Raw genomic sequence first — 17,490 nt, 5'->3', positions numbered from 1 at the left:
AGGCGCAAACTTCCAGTTATGAAATAGGAAGTCACAGGAATGGAAGATGCAGCCCCAGGAACATGGCCAAGGACACTAGCAACACATTGTGTGAGGACAGATGGGGACCACACTCACGTGGTGAGCACCAAGTCATGGATAGAACTGTCTGGTCACCATGTCAAATCCTACGTGAACTATACTTCAAGTAAAAATAAAAAAAGTCTTTTTAAATGTTTGCTCCTTGAGTGAGCCAAGTCATGTATTGATGCCGTAATTGACATTTTACCAGCTTCGGGAGATTTTGAATATCTTTAACTATTTACTGCACTGGCCATTGGTTCTAGGACTTGTCCTCTGGCTCCCCTGTTCCCATCATTGTCTGATGCGTGGCTTCATCCGCCATTTTGCACAAATGCCCTACACTGGTAAATACCAGTACTTCAGCCCTTTGTCTGCGATGTACGGTGTACGATGTACAATGTACTGCGATGTACGGCTCCTTCCAAATTCACCATCTGGCTCCTGGCTTTGTCTGTGATTTCTGAGGAGACAGAATGCAGCTGGAGCCTGAGAACTGGGTCTGGTGCCTCCTGATAGCTGTGGGACCTGGGGCGAATCCCTGTGTGCACGAGCAGGTGACTCAGGGAAGAGGGGAAAGCTGAGAACAGAGGCCATGGTGCCCCTGTGGCCCACAACTGTGCTCACAGCACTAGCAGCCTGCATTGCCATGTGCGCAGGGGGCTGTTCTGGGTGTAACTCGGGGTCACTCACGCTCAGCACCCCCACTTCACAAGCTCAGACCCAGAGAGACTTCAGTTGTCCCAGGACCACCCAGGGCACAGAGCAGCTCCAGGAAGCCTGGTGACATCACCTTGTGTGCTCCATCTGCCTCTGTCTCCTAACCAGGCAGCACGTGGAGCACATGCTTGGGTCCCCTGTCCCCTATGGGCCGTATGGCAGGCAGCCCCTGCACTGGGATGTGTTTGCACCATGCAATAGTCCCAAGAGGCCCCAGGACCCCAAGTCTAGAAGGTCCCCTGGGCTGATGTGAGGACCCGCAGGGCTGGAAATCCTCGGGACTGAAAGAGCCATGGCCGCTCTGTCCCTCCTCCTTCCTGCTTGAGGCCTGCTTTCCTCTGTGACGTGTCTTACACGTGTCTGGACTGGCCCCTCCAACATCCAAGTGCACAGCCTTGCAGCTCAGCTCTGAGGCCCATCTGGCCAGCCACTGGGCTCAGTCTTCTCTCTGGGCAGCCTCTGGGCCACAATCCGTCCCCTGTCTAATGATCTAATGAACTGGGTGGGGATTGGCAGCAGGAAGGCTGCCATGAGGCCTATTGCCCCCAGAGCAGGAAAGGGGAGCTCTCTGCAAAGCACAGGTGTGCACCCTGGCACCAGGAATCCAGGGTCTAGCATCCTGCCCAGGCCCCTGGAAGCCTCTGGCCTGTCTCCAGGCAGCGTGGGCACAGCCTGCACATTTCTGAAGGTAAGGGGAGAGCAGTTTTATCTGGCTGGGCCTGTTTGGCCCACATGAGTTCTGATCTGGCCCACCTCTAGGGACTTCAGGCCAAGGATCTGCCAGGGCAGCCCCTCTCTAGCCAGGCGTGATGTGGAGCCCGGCCCGTGTCTGGCTGTGCGTGCGGCCATGCCTCTGCCCTGCCTCGCACTAGAGGCCCACGGTGTCGCAGGGAGGACACTGGGCCGGCACAGAACCTTTCTGGGCTGCCTACTGCCAAAGTCCCTTACATATCAAATACACTTTTAATTAGATTATTTTCTTTCAGTGTACTTGATGCACAATGTCACACTGGTGTCAGGCTACCATGTCACCACACACTGCCACAGGATCACTGAAAATCCCTGTGCTGGGCCTTTCATCCCCTCTGGAACGGCAAGCAGCACCTCCTGCTCCCCCTCACCCATTGCCCTTCCCCACCCCTCCCCTCTGGCAGCCACAGTGTGTCCTCTGTGTTTATAAGTCTGTGTCTTTTTGTTTGTTCATTTACTTTGCTTTAGATTCCACATACGAGTGAAATCATATGGTATTCATCTTTCTCTGACTTATTTCACTTAACGTAAAACCCTCTGGGTCCACCCACATTGTAGTAAATGGCAAGATCTCATCCTTTGTTCTGGCTGATACGCCACCGCACACACGCACACACAGCTTCCTTATCCATTCATCTGCCGATGGACACATGGGCTGCTTCCACGTCTTGGTTATTGTAAATACTACTGCAATAAACATGGGGTGCATATATCTTTCTAAATTAGTGTTTTCATTTTCTTTGAGTAAACACCCAATAGTGGAATTATTGGGTCATTTCTCACAGAAATAAAACAAATATTACTAAAATTTGTATGGAACCACAAAAGACACTGAACAGTCAAAGCTGTTCTTTCTTGAGAAAGAAGAACAAAGCTAGAAGCATCACAATCCCAAATTTCAACACTGCTATAAAGCAGTAGTCATGGGGCGCCTGGGTGGCTCAGTTGGTGAAGCATCTGCCTTTGGCTCAGGTCATGATCCCAGGGTCTTGAGATCAAGTGCCGCATGGAGCTCCCTGCCCAGCGGGGAGTCTGCTTCTCCCTCTTCCTCTGCTGCTCCTCCTGCTGCGCTCTGTTTCTCAAATAAATAAATAAGACTGAACAAAAACAAAAAGCTGTAGTCATCAAAACAGTACAGTACTGGCACCAAAACACACACCAATCAATAGAACTGAAAAGAGCCCAGAAATAAACCCTTGCTTATTTGGCCAACTAATCTGGGACAAAACAGAAAAGAATACACAATGGGGAAAAGACAGTCTCTTTAACAAATGGTGCTGGGAGAACTGGAGAGCCACATGCAGAAGAATTGACACTGCGCCACCTTCTCCCACCACATGCGAAATCAAATTCAAAATGGATGAAGGCCCAAGTGTGAGGCAAGAAACCATAAACTCCTACTGGAGACGACAAGCAGTGATTTCTGCAACATAGGACATAGCAACTTCTTTCTAGATGTGTTCCTGAAGCAAGAGAAATAAAAGGAAAAATAAACTATTGGGACTTCATCAAAATGAGAAGCTTTTGCACAGTGGAAGAAACTGTTAACAAAATGAAAAGGGCAGCCTCCCAAATGGGAGAAGATATTTACACATGACATAAGTGATAAAGGGTCAGTGTCCAAAATATATAAAGAATTCATACGACTCAACAACAACAACAAACCCAAATCATCTGATTAAAGGATGCGCAGAGGACCCGAACAGATGTTTCTCCCAGGATGTCCAGATGGCCAGCAGACACGTGGAGTGCCCCGCATCACTGTCAGGGAAATGCAGATCAAAACCATGACGAGGCCATCCCACGCCTCTCAGGATGGCTAGAATCAACAGCACAAGAAACTATAGGTGCTGGCGAGGACACAAAGGACAAGGAACCCTCATATGCTGCCGGCGGGCATGAAAACTAGTGCAGCCACCGAGATCAAATACCACTGATTTATGTTTGACACACATTTACTGAGTATCTAGTATGTGGTAGCCACTGCTTGGTTATAATTTGTCCCTCTAGTGCACAGTCATCTAGTGCACAGGTCGGGACAGCCTGGACTTCCCTGTCACTGCCCCTTCCCAAGGGATGATCATCTTGGACTGCAGGGCACTCGCCATTCCCAGGGAATCACATGCCCTCCCCAAAATGACATGTGATGAAAGCCATTACAGTCATACCCACAAGTAGCTCATTTTCTGACCAGTCAGGTGTAACAATGATTCCCACAATACAATGGGTGCCTGCAGACCTCACTGTGCAGCTGACCTCTGTGCCAACCTGAGCTGGATGCCAGAAGCAAGGACATGCCTCAAGGTGCTTGTGGGCAAGCTGCTCGTTCCCCTTGAGCCTGTGCCCTGGGAGGGAGCAGGTAGAGTGGGGACGCGGGGGTGTTCAGTCGCCTTAGCCCTTGGCCAAGGCCTCGCTTCTGTGACTGCCCCTCAGTGTCTGTCTTCAGCCTCTTGAGAAACAAGGGGCCTTTTTATCTGAGCACCTCTCCTCAGCACTTTCCCTTTCTGGCTCCAGGCAGAATTCACAGCAGTTAAGATTTCTAAAATCACTGATGTGGCTTTTTAAAAACTGACTTGTTTTGGAAGCGCACTTAGCCCAGCTGTCTGGCGTCTGTGTGAGCGCTCAGAGGCCTGCCCACCTCCCTGGCAGTATCTGGAGTCCTCGCAAAGGCCACAGGCATGTCTGCTCCAAACAAGGCCAAGGGCCAAGGCTTGCGTGGGGCAAACACTGACCCAGCCCAGGAGACCATCCCTTCAGAGGCCCTGACTGCAGTCCTGCGACGGTAGGACCCAATCCTACTCTCCAGTTGCTTCTGAAGCCCCACCCCGACGTGGCTGGTCACAAGGTCCAGAAAGGGCTCCCACTTGTTAGCGTCCTCACATCCAAGAACCAGGAGCTTCGGATCCCAAGGATTTCCAAATAGTTAACATCAGCAGGCTATTCTCCAAGGACCCCCCCACAGCCATGGAGTGGTGCCATCCCTTGGATGCTTTCCCCTTGGCAGAAATGTGCTTCCCTAACTGCAGGGGTTTAAGTGGTCCCAGGGGGCAGGACCAAGGGTGTGCCAACTGGAGGCCTTCTTGGGGACACAACTCCCAGGAGTGGGGACACCGGGACAGGAACAGCCAGCACCATCAGAACCCTGATTCCCCCTGGCCAGAGAAGCCCATGGCAGAGGAAGCTGGGCGGCGGCTGGGGCCACTGTCCGCCACTCACTGGCCCTTCCAGCCTTCCAACAAGTCCCTACTCCCACCCTCAAGGGCAGGGGTGCAGAAGGCCCTCCCATCCTCACTGAAGAGTCCTCTCCTGACTCCCAGAGGTCTTCCTTGCCCTCAGCCATTTCTCCACGGAGCCAACAGCCACTCCAGCCCAGCTGCGCCTCACCATCTCATGGCCAAGCTAGAGGCCTGGCTGGCAGCCAGGCCTGGGGTCAACTGTGGTGTAATTTCCACAACATTTCTAAATGTGGCAGATGGGCACGTGTGTCCCGAGATCAAGGCAATTAGGTGTGAGAAGTAAGAGAATGTGTTATTTTCACTATCAATAAAAATATATTACCAACGATGGCAAGACTTTTGCCAAAGGAGTCGGCACAGGCACAAAAATAAGCGGAAGCTTCTGTGACCCCAGACATTCTCGACGTTCCCTCATGGGGCTAGCTGAGGTGCAGCAAGAGGGGCAAGGGGAGGGCACAAATTCTGTCTCTGAGCCTCACAGTCCCAAGGAAGCTGCAGATTCTGTGAAGGCAAAGGGAGGTCTACTGCTCAAATGCTTAACCAGGTCTCACCACATGCAACACACATGGGATTGCCATTCCCAGAGCTGCTTGGACTAGACCAGTCTAGAATTCTAAGGCCTACACAGAGCTCCCTGGGGTCCTCATGCCAGCTCTTCACTGGGGCCCACTGTGCCATCGAGTTCCTGTGCATGATTCTTCCTTCACCTTGGTCACTCTCTCCTGCTAAAGAGCACAGATCCAAGAACCAGGGGTCACCTCAGGGACCGAGGGCCTTGTTTGTTGACGAGGAACAGAGGCCCAATAAGCAAGGTGTTTGGGCAGGGTCCAAAGCTTGCAGACATGTAACACAGGGGTCACTGCAGAGCTGAGCCAGGGTCAGCCCTGACACAGTGCAGCACAAGCCTCGCAGGACTATTGTAAACCACAACAGTCAGGACCACAGGGTAACCACCAAAGAATTCACCCCAATACCTGGTGGTGATCCCCACGGACCCCCTGGGGCCTGTTCTGAGGACCCCACCTAGGAAACGGTAAAAACTGCTCATGAATTAAGCTAAACCCGAGGAAGCTGCTCTCAGAACGCAGACAGTGTGCAGTTCACCTGCGGGGAAGCCCGCCCTGCTGCTGCCCCTCCCGGAACAATTTGTTATTTAAACTGTAAACCCTGGAGGATTTTACTAGTTGCCAAGCACATTTAGATATGGCCTTAAGAAATACATATACTGGCAACAGATCTTTGGGGAGAAGGACGATATATGACCGTGAAGCTGGGCAGCTGGGGATGCCCAGCTCGCTCAGGGCGGAATGCCACCCCTTCACAGAAGCCGGGCAGCCGGGAATGCCCCGCCCGCCGAGGGCGAATCGCAGCCTGCTTCAGGGAAGCGGAACACCCAGGAATGCCCAGTCAGCTCAGGGTGGAAGGAAAACCAAAAACCGCCTGCTTCCCTGCCTGCTTCCCTTTTCCGTGATAGCTTCTTTCTCTTCCCAGAAACACCCATTGTTAGTTAGATGAGTCCTTTGAATGTGCCTGTTTAACTATAAACTTTATCCTCCTCTTTGATTGTCTGCAAGACGGGATTAACATTTGACCTTCATCAGTCCTTCTGTTGGTTAGTGTTTCTATCCAATAAAAGTGAGACTGTGGAGTTGCTCGTGGCAGCAGTCCTTTTCGACTGTTGTCCCCTGCTCCCAATCTCTTGCAGCTGACTTGTTTGTGCCTAATTCTTCTCCCATCGCCGACTGGAAGCGGCACCGACCCTCTGAGCCTCGGACACAGAGGCAGCCCCAAGTCCCAGGCCAGGCCCAGCCTCAGGGGGAGGGGGTCCTGACACCACAGAGCACATCTGTTGACACTAGGCCATGACCCTGCCCTCGCTCTGGCATGGCTGTCATGGCCTCAGGGCAGCCCCCCCCCCCCATGAGAACACAGCAGAGCTGAGGTCTCCCCCAGCTTCGGACTTCATACGTCTTCAGGCCATCAGGGTGATGCTGTTTGGCGTGATCTCCCAGGCAGAGAATCGGCAGGTGCCCAGCCGAATTCTAGAGCCTGGGACCGTATGGCATGGGTGTTTCCAGGCCAGAGAAATTCTTTGCTGAGATCGACATGAACTAGGAACCTTAATTTTTACAGCTATTATCTGCTGCTGAGCTGGGCCAAGAAGAGAGACAAATTCTCTCCCCTCCATGTTACATTCCCTTTGGAATGGCCCAGCCCCTGTCAGGGTCACTGTCTAGTCCTCCCTCTGGTCTCAGGATGCAGATGCTCGAGGCTGAGGCAGGGGACACCAGGCCCGACTGTGGTCGGTGAAGGGCCAAACACACCTTCTCCCCAGAATAAGGTCTTAACAGACTGGCATGAGGGAGGCCCTGCACGCCCTGCACTGCTTATTGATCTAACATGAACACTGCTTCGCAGGCTGTGAGCCTCAGAGTAAGTCACTCCCATGTTCAGGGAAAAAAGCACACAGTGTATCTGTAAGCTGACCAATGTGTTTTTTTCACTATGTCAACACACACAGGTACCCACACGTATGCACAGAGGCTTTTAGGGATTGTAATATCTGCTAAAAAATCCAAGAATTAAAATTACCCTGAAAATGATGGCATCACCTTTTAATTGAAGGACAGAAGCCGGTCACATTCAGAGACTAGCGGGCCTTGTGCAGATAGTTAAAACCATCCTTCTCTTTCTTGGTTAACCATTTCCTAATTTTAAGTAATGTCCATGAGTTCTTTAGGACCATCTGAAATTGTCCTCTGAGGAGCGCCGCCACACCAGCTCGGAAGACACACAACCACATGCACCGCCGGACGACATCTCACTGGATATCATCATCATCAAACAGATCTTCGAAATCTATGTGAACAAACAAAACCACATATTAATGGGGCACACAAGGTTAATAATTGAGAAAATAACTCCAAAATGAATTACACAGTCATTCATTCTCAAAATAGAGAAAAAGCAGTAAACAACCTAAATAAAGGACTTTTCCCATGACAGACTAGATTTTATCCAGCAGAGGTCATCCCATCCAACAGAGTGGCGTAGGAAGCAAATCTTCTATTTAGGCGACATCTTAAGAAAATGCATGGAGGTGGGGATGAGATGGAGGTGAGGTAGCTGGAAGGCTGGCAGGCACGGGATCCCAAGCAAGCATGAAAATGCAGAGGGCAGCTGGGAGGAAGGTGCTAGAAGAACTGGGCCAGGCGGGAACGGCTGTCTTTAAGGGAGTGCAGCTGATGGTCACACTTGAGACACGGCCCAAGCCCTTCCCACAGGAAGAAGGGCAACACACTCATAGCATGCTAATTACTGGGATGGGTGGCACTCAGGGTCACTGTGCCCTTCTATTTACTTGTCTATGGGTTTCCCAAACCATCTACCATAAGCATGCCCTGATCTCACAATGGGGAGAGAAAAACTGAGGGTCTCCTCATAGTCCCACAAGTTCAAGCTATGCAGGATAAATAGTGAGGTGGAAGGAGGGTGAGTGGAAGGCCCTGGTGGCGTCCATATGCCAGATGTCACAGGTCTTCAGGAAAGGCGCTGTCCCAACACCCTCTGCTCAGCACTGATGTGGGTGGTCCCACCACAGCAGCGCTGGCCTGTGGTCCTACAGCTTTGTAGGAGCTCCTCAGCCCGCAGCCCCAGCTAACTGCTCCCACTGCCTCCCACCCCCCAAGACACTGCCCTCTGATGTGCTCCTAGAAACAAGGCCCACCTCTGCCAGCGCTCTCATCATGGATGTCCCTGCAGGCTGCCATGTCTGAGGCTCCCCTACTTTATCATACACAGTGAGTTAAGAGAGCAAGCCTTGTTTGTGGTCTGAACCACAGTGCCCAGAGGACTAGAGGTCAGAAGCTCTGCTCTAGGAGCAAGCACTCTGGAGAAACTCTATCCAAAGTGCTCATGGCTTTCTCATAGCAAGTGGCTTCCTGAACTCAGGGGGCTGTCACAACCTGATGGGGCAGCACACACCTCATGAGCTTGGTGGGCAGACCAATGCGGTGCGAAGTTCTTCTGTGTTCTTTCCCTTTCCAGGCCTGACCCAGAAGGAGGAAGTCCCCACTGTGCTCATGTTGCTCATGCTCCCTAAGCAGGGCAGCCCAGGTCCCTCTCAGATACCCTTTGGCAGAATTAGATGGCTATTTTCAGAAACCACATGAGCTCGAACACTAGAACACAGCCAACAGTCTGCAAATCCTGCAAATCCTGCAACAGTCTGCAAATCCAGAGGATGCGTGGGACCTTGAGGAGATCATCATTATGTGGGAGAGGGTCCGGAGGTATTAGACATCACCCAATCTTTCAACAGTAAGGGCCCCCCAAGGTCACCCCATGTAAATGACAGCTTTCACATGGTGGCTCTGGAGACCTTAGAGAAAGGCTGTCCCCGTCCTCAAGGCTACTGGCAGCCTGATGTCACCTCAGTGGGCGGCCAGGCTCCCTGGGAAGAAAGCACCTAATTGCACAGCCCAGCTTCTCTTTTTAGGCAACAACTTGCTGAAAAGATACCAGATAAAATAACACAGACTCAGGCTCCAGGGGAGATTTGGCACATCAAACCAATGTGGCCTGGTAGTATCCCAGTTGCCAACTGGTGACAGTTCTCTGTAGTGGCAGGCACCTTGGACAAAAGAAGGATGACAGTCTCCTAAGAAAACTTGTCTTGTGCTCCCGCTCATGATGTGAACCCTTAGTAAGAGTATAATCTGTAGGAATAAGGCCTCAGGAAATCAGAAGACAGCAAGAGAAATAGCACTCAGCCTGTGGGACAAGGACGCACAACTCGGTTTGCCGCTGCTTACCATCCATGCTCTTGGGAAGCAGCACAAAAGCTCTTCAGTACAACCAAGCCCTGCTTTGAGAGAAAAGGATGGGGAAAGCTGGCTGTCACTGCGAAGGCAGCCCAGAGACCAGAACCCAGCCGCACACAGGAGGAAGAAAAGCCAGCCATCCCCTGAAAGCAGAGGTGAGAAAGCCCAGAGGGGTTGGTTCCTACACCTGTGTCCCGGGTAACAAGCAACAGATGGGCCTCTGTGACAGGTTCAGGGGGACAATGGTGTGGCTATAGCTCAAGTTCGACTACTGGAGTGCAGACGGGGAGCCATTTTACATGACTGTCTCCTGAAAAAGGGCTGGCTGCCAGCGCTGGCAGCCCGTGTTGTCATTTTATATAAACTGCACTGAGCTCCGAAAATGGCCCACATCTGGGCTTTCCTGTTCCAGGACCCCAGTCACGTCACAAAGCATTCCACTGTTATAACACAAAAGAAACATTCAGATTAAAACTGGAATCCTCAATCCCAGCATCCTTACCATTGAAGAAGTCTGCATGAACTGCCTTCTCATTGGCTGCCAAGTCCATCAGAAGCCCCGTGCTGCCTCCTGCCTGGGAAGGGAAAGGTAACATGGTGTCAGTGCTGTTTTCCAGGAGAATGGGGATAGTGCCTTACAGGGCGCACCCCACTCCGTGGCAGAGGAAGGCGAGGAATGGAAAGGTTGGGAGGACTCCCAGGCTGGACTCAAAACTTAGTTTCAGGCAAAGGAAGCAGGTAGGAGAGGTGGCATTCCAATAAATTATTTTGAAGGTCTCCTTGGGTCTCACCTTCCCCGATTCCTCCTGCTTTTTAAACAGAATCCTGTTGTCCTGAACACCACTTCTCTGTAAACCTTGAGCAGACATTCTAGTTCCCTAGAAGACGCTGCCACAGTGGCCCCAACCGTGTGCAAAACTGGGCTGAGGATTTCTCTCCCCTGGATGGCCCTCTGCTTCTTCGGAGAACTACAGCATTTCCATGGGAAACTGACCTCCTGACCTGGGGTTCTGGTTGGGGAGTGCCATCACAGTACCCCCACTGCCACAGCTTACGGTGGCAGTAAAACCATGTGACAAGCAAAGCTGGGCAATCTGACCCATTCCAGATTTGGGGTGTCTGTAAGAGTCACACAGGGATGGTCAGAACAGAGGTCCCTGCTGCTGCCTTGACCCCAACATTCCAAGGCTGCCTGCTCTGACCTTTCCTGGCTCTGGAGTAGCTGGCGTCTCCCATGTTCCTTTTCATGGCCGCTCGCAGTAACCCAAACCCAAGAGAAAAGCCCAGGATTCTCGGACTCCTCTCTTCTCGTCTCAACCTGCCTCCCTTCCTGTTACCATAGCAAGCCAGCCGCGCTAAGACCACCACTCGCTACCTGGTCCAGTCCGTGCCTACTTCCGCCGGTAGGTGCTGCCTTCATTTGGACCCTCCTCAAGGCTCCTGTGAGGAGTCTTCCACTCTCTTGCCTCCAAACCCAATCCTAAAGTCTCCACGGCGACCTGCCCGGAAGCCTTTCACCCCCCCTGTGCCCTCCGGCGATTCCGCACGAGGCTGTCGCAGGACCCAGGGAGAAACCGGGGTCTCCTGCTTCATCAGTGGGGTGCAGAGCCCGCCTGTCCCGGCACAGCTACGGGCCGCTTCATGCTCCCCCAAGCCACCTCTTCCAGCGGCCGTCTCCCCCCAGGCTCGGGCACCTCGCGGCCGGTGTTAAGATGGGGGGCGGGGTCGGCCCTGCCTTCAGGACTGACTCCTTCCAGGCCTTCCTCCTGCAGCCTGCCCCGTCCGCCAACACCAGCAGGCCCTGCACCATCGCCTAGTGGGCAGCCTGCGCTGGGCCGCCCCAAGCCGGGAGGGCGCGTTCCTATCCCACACCTCGGCTTTCTGCGCACTCGGTACCGCCACCCGCCTCTCGCCGCCGTACGGAAATCTCCCGGCGCAGAGACAAGGTCGGCCCCCTGAGCTTCCCGAGAGAGAAACGAGGCCCTGCGGCGGGCAGCTGACCCGACACCCGGGGCTGGGGTCACCAGCTCACAGAACACCAGCGTCGGCCGCATCACCCCGCGGCCACGAAGCAGGGAGACACCTGCCTACCCGGCACCAGCGCCAAAGCCCGGGTCCCCGTGCGAGCGCACCGCCCCAAGCCGGCTCCCGGGCTCCAGTCCGCAGACCGCGTCTGCCGGGACCCGGCCGGGGACCACGCCAGCGCTCGCAGCCCGCCGCCGCCGCAGGGCCCACCCTCGCGCCGCCGAGCACAGGCCTGCCAGCCGCCGCCCCGGGCCTCCTCACCTCGTCCAGGTCCACATAGGGCCCGGCGCCCTCGGGGAACATCTCGTCCACCGCCGGCTTCATCTCGTCAGCCACGCCTCCCGCATCCCCGGCTCACTTCCGGCCAGCCTGACGCCCCTTCCGGTGCACGCCCGGCCGTGGCGCCTCTAGACGCCGGAAGAGGGCCAACTCTATGGTTCCCCTGGCACGCAGGGCCCGGCGGCTTCGGTTCTCCTGACGGCGGGCGGGGGAGGCTACGCAGGGACTCGGGCGTGACCCGCGGCCCCAGACAGCTCTGCCCGAACGGCCTGGCACGCGGAGCAGCGCAAGAGATGCCTTTTACAGAATATGGGGAATCGGAAAGAGCCCGGTGGTTGCCGCAGCAGCGGGGCGGGGGGCAGGCCACACAGGAGAGGGGGATCAGGAGGTACAGACTTCCAGCCATAAAGTGAAAGTCTCCGAAAAAAATATTAAAATAAAATAAAATAAAATAGTCTGGGGGTGAAAAGTACAGCCTGGGGACTACAGCCGATGACATTGCAATAGCTTTGCACGGGGACAGATGGTGTGCAATTGTCAAACCGCCGTGTTGCACACCGGAAACTGATACGATATTGTAGGTCAGCTCTGCTTCACAGAAGAGAATGTGAATGGTCGCGGAGTAAAAAGGCAACCCGCGCAGTCGCAAGAAATATTTGCAAATTACACACATGGGTACATGTATATACACACTCTGTATATTACTCTCCAGAATATAGAGAGAACTCCTAACCTCAACCACAACAAATCCCAGTCCAAGGCAAGTAACTTATATACACCTTTTTTTAGAGTAGATAGACGAATGACCAAGAAGCCCATGAAAACGTGCTCAGCGCCACTAAGTGTTAGGGAAATGCAGTCAAAACCACTTCACACTCCCTAGAACAGGTGCTATTTTAAAAACCCCGAGGATAACAAGTGCTGGAAAGGATGAGGGGAAATAGAGACTTGCACGCTGCTGGTGGGAATGTGGAGAACAGCATGGGGGTGCCTCAAAAATTAAACACAGAGCTACCCTACGATCCCACAATGCACACCCAGAGGAAGTGGAAACGGGGTCTTCCTGAAGCATTGGACCCCATGTTCAGAGCACCGCTATCCCCAAGACCTAAAGGGTGGAGGCACCCTGTGTTCTTTGACAGCTGAACAGATGAGCGAGCTGTGTACTGTAGGTACATAAAATGGAATACTATCCAGCCATGAAAGGGCAGGTGCTACAACGTGAATGAGGCGTGAGAACATTATGCTGAGGGAAATGAGCTGTCACACAAATCTTGCATGACTCCACTGACACGAGGTACCTACAGTTGTCAGAGTCACAGAGACAGACAGCAGAAGGGTGGGCACCGGGGACTGGGGAAGGATGGGGAGTCAGTGTTTCATGGAGACAGAGATTCAGTTGGGAAAGATGGAAGGTTCTAGAGGCGGGTGGTGGTGATGGGTGCATGACAGGGTGAATGTGGTTAGTGCCACCTAGAAACAGTTACAGTGGTAAATTTTATGTTATATGTATTTTATTATAATTTTTTTAAAAGTATGTGGATGAGAGAAGAGGATAGGAGGGAGGGGGAAGAAAGGAGAGGGAGTGAGGAAAGCAAAGTGTGAGATACTTGAGCTAGACTTTTGGAAGTAGGTAGGCCTGGGGGCTTGGCTACAAGTGAAGCAGGGATGGGAGCACAGGGCAGGGAGATAGGGAATGAGCCCAGACTGGCGGCGGACAATGGCCCATGTGGGCAGTGCAGGGCTCAGGGAGAGGGGAGGAGAGGCTGGAGTGTGGCTGAGCCTCAGGTGTCACGGTGACACAAATCACCTTAAAGTCTGGAGAGCAAGTCCCACCGGCGAAGCCATGACCCCTTGGCTACCAACAGGCTTCTCTTCTGAGTGGTTTCAAAATGGGGGAGGGGCATTCCCAGCCACCGAGGCAGGAATGAAAAGACAGTGGCCATGGGTGATGCTTGCTTCTGGTGAGGAACTCAGTGCTGCGACGTTGGGGGTGAGGGGCTGAGGGCACCAGGCAGGAAGTGGAGGGTCCCCCACGAGGTCTGCCTGCAATGGGGAGAGGGTCGGGAGGAGGCGCATGGAGGAGAACTGAGCCTGTTGGATGCTGAGCTGAGCAGGGAGGGCCCGCCAGATCGGAGTCCTGACCGCAGGGCTGGGAGCTCAACAGGTGGGGACCCAGCTGAGGACGGCTCCAGGTGGGGCTCCTTCCTCTGAGAAGAGGACAAAAGTGAGGTCTCTTAGGAACGTAAATGCAAATGGGCGTCCGGAGGCAGCTAGGGGCTGCTGAGGCCGGAGACTGAGGAGAGGGTCCGGCTGGGCACCATGTGGTCTTCCCCGGAGGGAGCCTGGATTTGGCTTCTCCGGAGCCACTGCAGAAAGGGGCTTGGGTTGTGGCTCCTTAATGCATGCGCTAACTGGCTGTGTGACCATCCAAGGGGAAGAGGACCGTGCACACACGCGAACATGTTAACAAACAACGCAGAAATCCCGTAAGGCATGTCTTTTGTCTGGTATGTTCGGTCGAGTCCAGTTGTTCCCAGTGAGAACTGAGAGACTCATCCTCTTACCTGGCTATCTCTTAATTTACAGAAACCAAATTCACACCAGCTCAAGCTGGGGAAAGAGATGAAGAAGGTATTGGCTTTTCCTAAAGCTATTGGCTAGGCCTCCCCTGCAGAATGTCACCTGGGGCAGGAGGCATGGCTGGAGTGAGAGGGACAGCCCCTGGAAGGCTGCCCTGGGCACCTCCCACCTTTCAGCACCCTCTGCATCCGTCTGGGTGGCTGTGCTCTGTCCCAGGAGAGTTGCCTCCCCACCTACATTTAAATACACAGGGTTTCTCATTATTTAATTGCAAAAGAAAAGCTGGTTGTAGCTCATTAGAGCAATTTCTTTTCACTTCATAGGAGGCGACCGGCAGGGTCCGTGGCTTGTGCGCTTGTATGCCTGCCCGAGGGGCTCCACCTGCAGAGCAGTGGGCCCAGTGCAGAGGATGGTCCCAGAGACACCGTGCAAATGTCCTGCCGGTCCTTCCCTCCCTCCAGAGCACCCAGGGCAGGTAGTCCCATTCCTCCTGCAGCCCCTGACCTGCTGTGCTGCATCCAGGTTTCAAGGGCCTTCCGCTTACAGACCGAGAGCACCCAGGCCCTGGCCCTTCCTCAAAGGCTAGGCTCCTGCTAGGCAGGAGCCCCCAACCCAGGCGTGGCCGTGGGGGTCTGGCTGCTGTTGGTCTCCGCGATCAAGGGCAGGGGCTTTGGGGTGTGGCTGTCTGGATCTGGGTCCCTATCAATAAGTCAGGCAGTGTCCTGGTGTCTGTTTGCCTCAGCTTCCCCCCTGCACTCCAGGGGCCCTGCAGCAACTCCAGAGGCCCTGCAGCACCCCCTCTGAGGGGCTGTGAGCTCAGGTAAGAGGGTGACACGTACAGCAGAGTCCTGAGTGAGAGCTGTGATTCATTTGTCAAATAGGAAAAGAAACATGGCCTGACTGAGGCCATTTCTTGAAAGAAAACCAGAAGCATTTGAGTGTCTCAAGTCAGGAATTTATTACCATGAGGCTAGGGATCCAGGCTGCAACTCAGTCCTGCTGGTAGGGGACATGGAAGCCCAGCGTGGTCCCCAGGGGGAAGTGAGCGAAGAAGGTGCGGGCCATATCCTCCAGCTGGGGGTAGGCCCCCAGCGTCTGGAAGTATTGCACGTAGTTCCAGAAGTCAGAGGTGGAGAAAGGCCAGTAGGGCATGGCGGGCAGCTCAGCATAGGGGTCTGAAAAACACCACCACGTGCCTCAGGGACTGTCCCCACCTGGCCTGCCCTGAGGCTGCCCTTCCGGGATACCTTAGGGCAGATGGTTGGTGCCCAGTAGTGCCATGGCAGTGAAGGGACCCCCCGCTGGGAGCTGGGAGCTGGGCCACCCCTGGATCCTCCATGGAAGTATCCCAAAACCTTGTCATCTGGATAATGACCTGCGTCTGCCTCTTGCCACTCCTGGTCTGGGGGGATAGCTCAGGGAGAGGAGAAGAAGAGAGAGGAGGAGGGGAGGGGGCGTATCTGGCCCCTGTCCTGGAGATGCTGGGCAGGGAAGGAACACAGTGGTGAGGGTGTGGGGACATCCTGGTGGGACTGCAGAGGAGACCACAGCCCTCAGCCCCAGAGTTCAGATGCTACTGCACTGTGGTCCAACTCCGGGGAAGAGCCATGGGGTGAGTCCCAGGTAGAGGATGACATTGCCAAGCCTCAGGGGCTCCAAGCGTGTGCGTTCCCAGGTGGCTGGGGGGCAGGGCCCAGGGAAGAGCCTCGGGTCCCTCTGTTTGCCCAGCTTGTCCTTGAGCTGACCCAGAGCTCCTGCTCCGTTTCCTCAGGATAAGCCAGCTCCCTCCCGGCTCCCTCTTCCGACCCCATCCCACCCAAACACACACAAGAAAAGAACAAGGGGGTGATACAATACCTCCTTCCTCCTGCACTGGCTTGGCCCCTACAGAGGAAGACGAGGGCTGTCAATCCGGAGGACCCCCCAGGACAGGACCCCTGCTCACCCCCGCACCCCAGCTGCCTAAGCAGCCAGGGAGACAGCAGGAGGGACAAAGCCGCCACTCACCCACCAGAGGTCCCAGCAGGAGGCAGAGGGCCACCCCTGGCACCCAGCAGGCTTTCATCTCCCCCAGGCACAGCCCTCCACCAGCCGAGGAAGCTCCTGTCCACCTGTAGCAGGAAGGACCCAGAGGGTGGGACCAAAAGCCTATCAGGGTCCCAGCTTCTTCCTGCCACCCTCAGCCTGGGGAACTCCCTGGAAAATGGCTCTGGCAAACAGATAAGTTCCCAGAGTTTCCATAGCGGTCCCAGTTTCACCTGTGGGATGGGAGGCAGGGACCCCTCGTCTGCCCCTGGGGAGGCTGCCGCGCACTCTGGGTGCTCAGCTGTCGCTGGGACGCGCCTCTGCTCCCGGCCCCGCAGGCTCCTCTTTATAAAAGGCCGGGGGGCAAGGAGGCAGACGTCACCTTCCTGAGCCGCCAAACTGAATATTTCATCCCCCGGGCAGAGGACTGAGGGCTTCTGTGGCCTTGCTGGCGGCAGGATCGCGAGCATCCAGTCGCAGGAATCTGATCCAGGGAGCAAACTGGGAGGAAAACACCTCTGCACAGGCCACGACTGGGATTTTTAGGACCGCGCTCAACACCGGGGCTGGAAATAAATGCAATTTCCTCTCCACTGGGACGTTTTAAGTCTGACATTGGGGCTGAGATGCCCCCTTACAGGAATAAGGTAGTAGCAGAGCTGTCTGGGGTGGGGGTGGAGGGGCTTGGGGAGCCATGAGCGGCCACAGATCAGCACCCCTGCTGATAGGACACGATCAGGCAGAGGCCACGCAGGAAGTGTGGGTGTCCAACCCCACGGCATACCTGCAGACCAGAGCATTCCTACTTGTGCGCAGTGATTAAGCCTGTCGTCAGGAAGGCAGCTGTCCCAGCTGCAGGGATGCTGTGGGCGACACTTAGGGGCTGTGTGTCAGCTCTGATTAAGCCTAAAGACAGCAGCCATGCCACGTGGCCCTACCCATGGAATCCACACCGCTGTAGTGTGCGGCATGTCGTCTGGCTGGTGGGC

The 17,490-nt window shown here is 54.6% G+C and overlaps 2 protein-coding genes across 2 annotated transcripts; both read right to left on the bottom strand.

Moving 5' to 3' along the window:
* Positions 1 to 7,366: 7,366 nt before the first annotated feature.
* COPS9 (COP9 signalosome subunit 9) lies at positions 7,367 to 12,003 on the bottom strand. The gene is made up of 3 exons (XM_004743744.3): positions 11,876 to 12,003; positions 10,092 to 10,164; positions 7,367 to 7,625 (listed from the first exon to the last, which is right to left on the bottom strand). The coding sequence occupies exons 1-3, from the start codon at positions 11,936 to 11,938 to the stop codon at positions 7,588 to 7,590; spliced, it is 174 nt and encodes a 57-aa protein (XP_004743801.1). The 5' UTR covers positions 11,939 to 12,003; the 3' UTR covers positions 7,367 to 7,587.
* A 3,419-nt stretch (positions 12,004 to 15,422) lies between these two features.
* Positions 15,423 to 16,812, bottom strand: OTOS (otospiralin). The gene is made up of 4 exons (XM_004743745.2): positions 16,735 to 16,812; positions 16,484 to 16,587; positions 16,334 to 16,360; positions 15,423 to 15,651 (listed from the first exon to the last, which is right to left on the bottom strand). Exons 2-4 carry the CDS (start codon positions 16,539 to 16,541, stop codon positions 15,467 to 15,469), a joined length of 270 nt encoding a protein of 89 aa, XP_004743802.1. The 5' UTR covers positions 16,542 to 16,587; positions 16,735 to 16,812; the 3' UTR covers positions 15,423 to 15,466.
* Between the last annotated feature and the right edge of the window lie 678 nt (positions 16,813 to 17,490).

The sequence above is a fragment of the Mustela putorius genome, unplaced genomic scaffold, assembly GCF_011764305.1.
Source record: "Mustela putorius furo isolate JIRA1106 unplaced genomic scaffold, ASM1176430v1.1 tig00003869_pilon_pilon_pilon, whole genome shotgun sequence".
Classification (NCBI taxonomy): domain Eukaryota; kingdom Metazoa; phylum Chordata; class Mammalia; order Carnivora; family Mustelidae; genus Mustela; species Mustela putorius.
Note: the sequence above shows the minus strand (reverse complement) of the source record. Positions and strands in the feature narration are given on the sequence as shown.

Bases quoted from the DNA above. Each gene is read 5' to 3' on its own strand.
- COPS9 (XM_004743744.3), bottom strand. From the start codon at position 11,938: ATGAAGCCGGCGGTGGACGAGATGTTCCCCGAGGGCGCCGGGCCCTAT. The intron at 10,165-11,875 runs GTGAGGAGGCCC...TTCCCTTCCCAG, and splicing joins CCTATGTGGACCTGGACGAG to GCAGGAGGCAGCACGGGGCT. The intron at 7,626-10,091 runs GTAAGGATGCTG...TTGTTCACATAG, and splicing joins TCATGCAGACTTCTTCAATG to ATTTCGAAGATCTGTTTGAT.
- OTOS (XM_004743745.2), bottom strand. From the start codon at position 16,541: ATGAAAGCCTGCTGGGTGCCAGGGGTGGCCCTCTGCCTCCTGCTGGGA. The intron at 16,361-16,483 runs GTGAGTGGCGGC...CTTCCTCTGTAG, and splicing joins CCTGCTGGGACCTCTGGTGG to GGGCCAAGCCAGTGCAGGAG. The intron at 15,652-16,333 runs GTATTGTATCAC...GGTGTTTTTCAG, and splicing joins GCCAGTGCAGGAGGAAGGAG to ACCCCTATGCTGAGCTGCCC.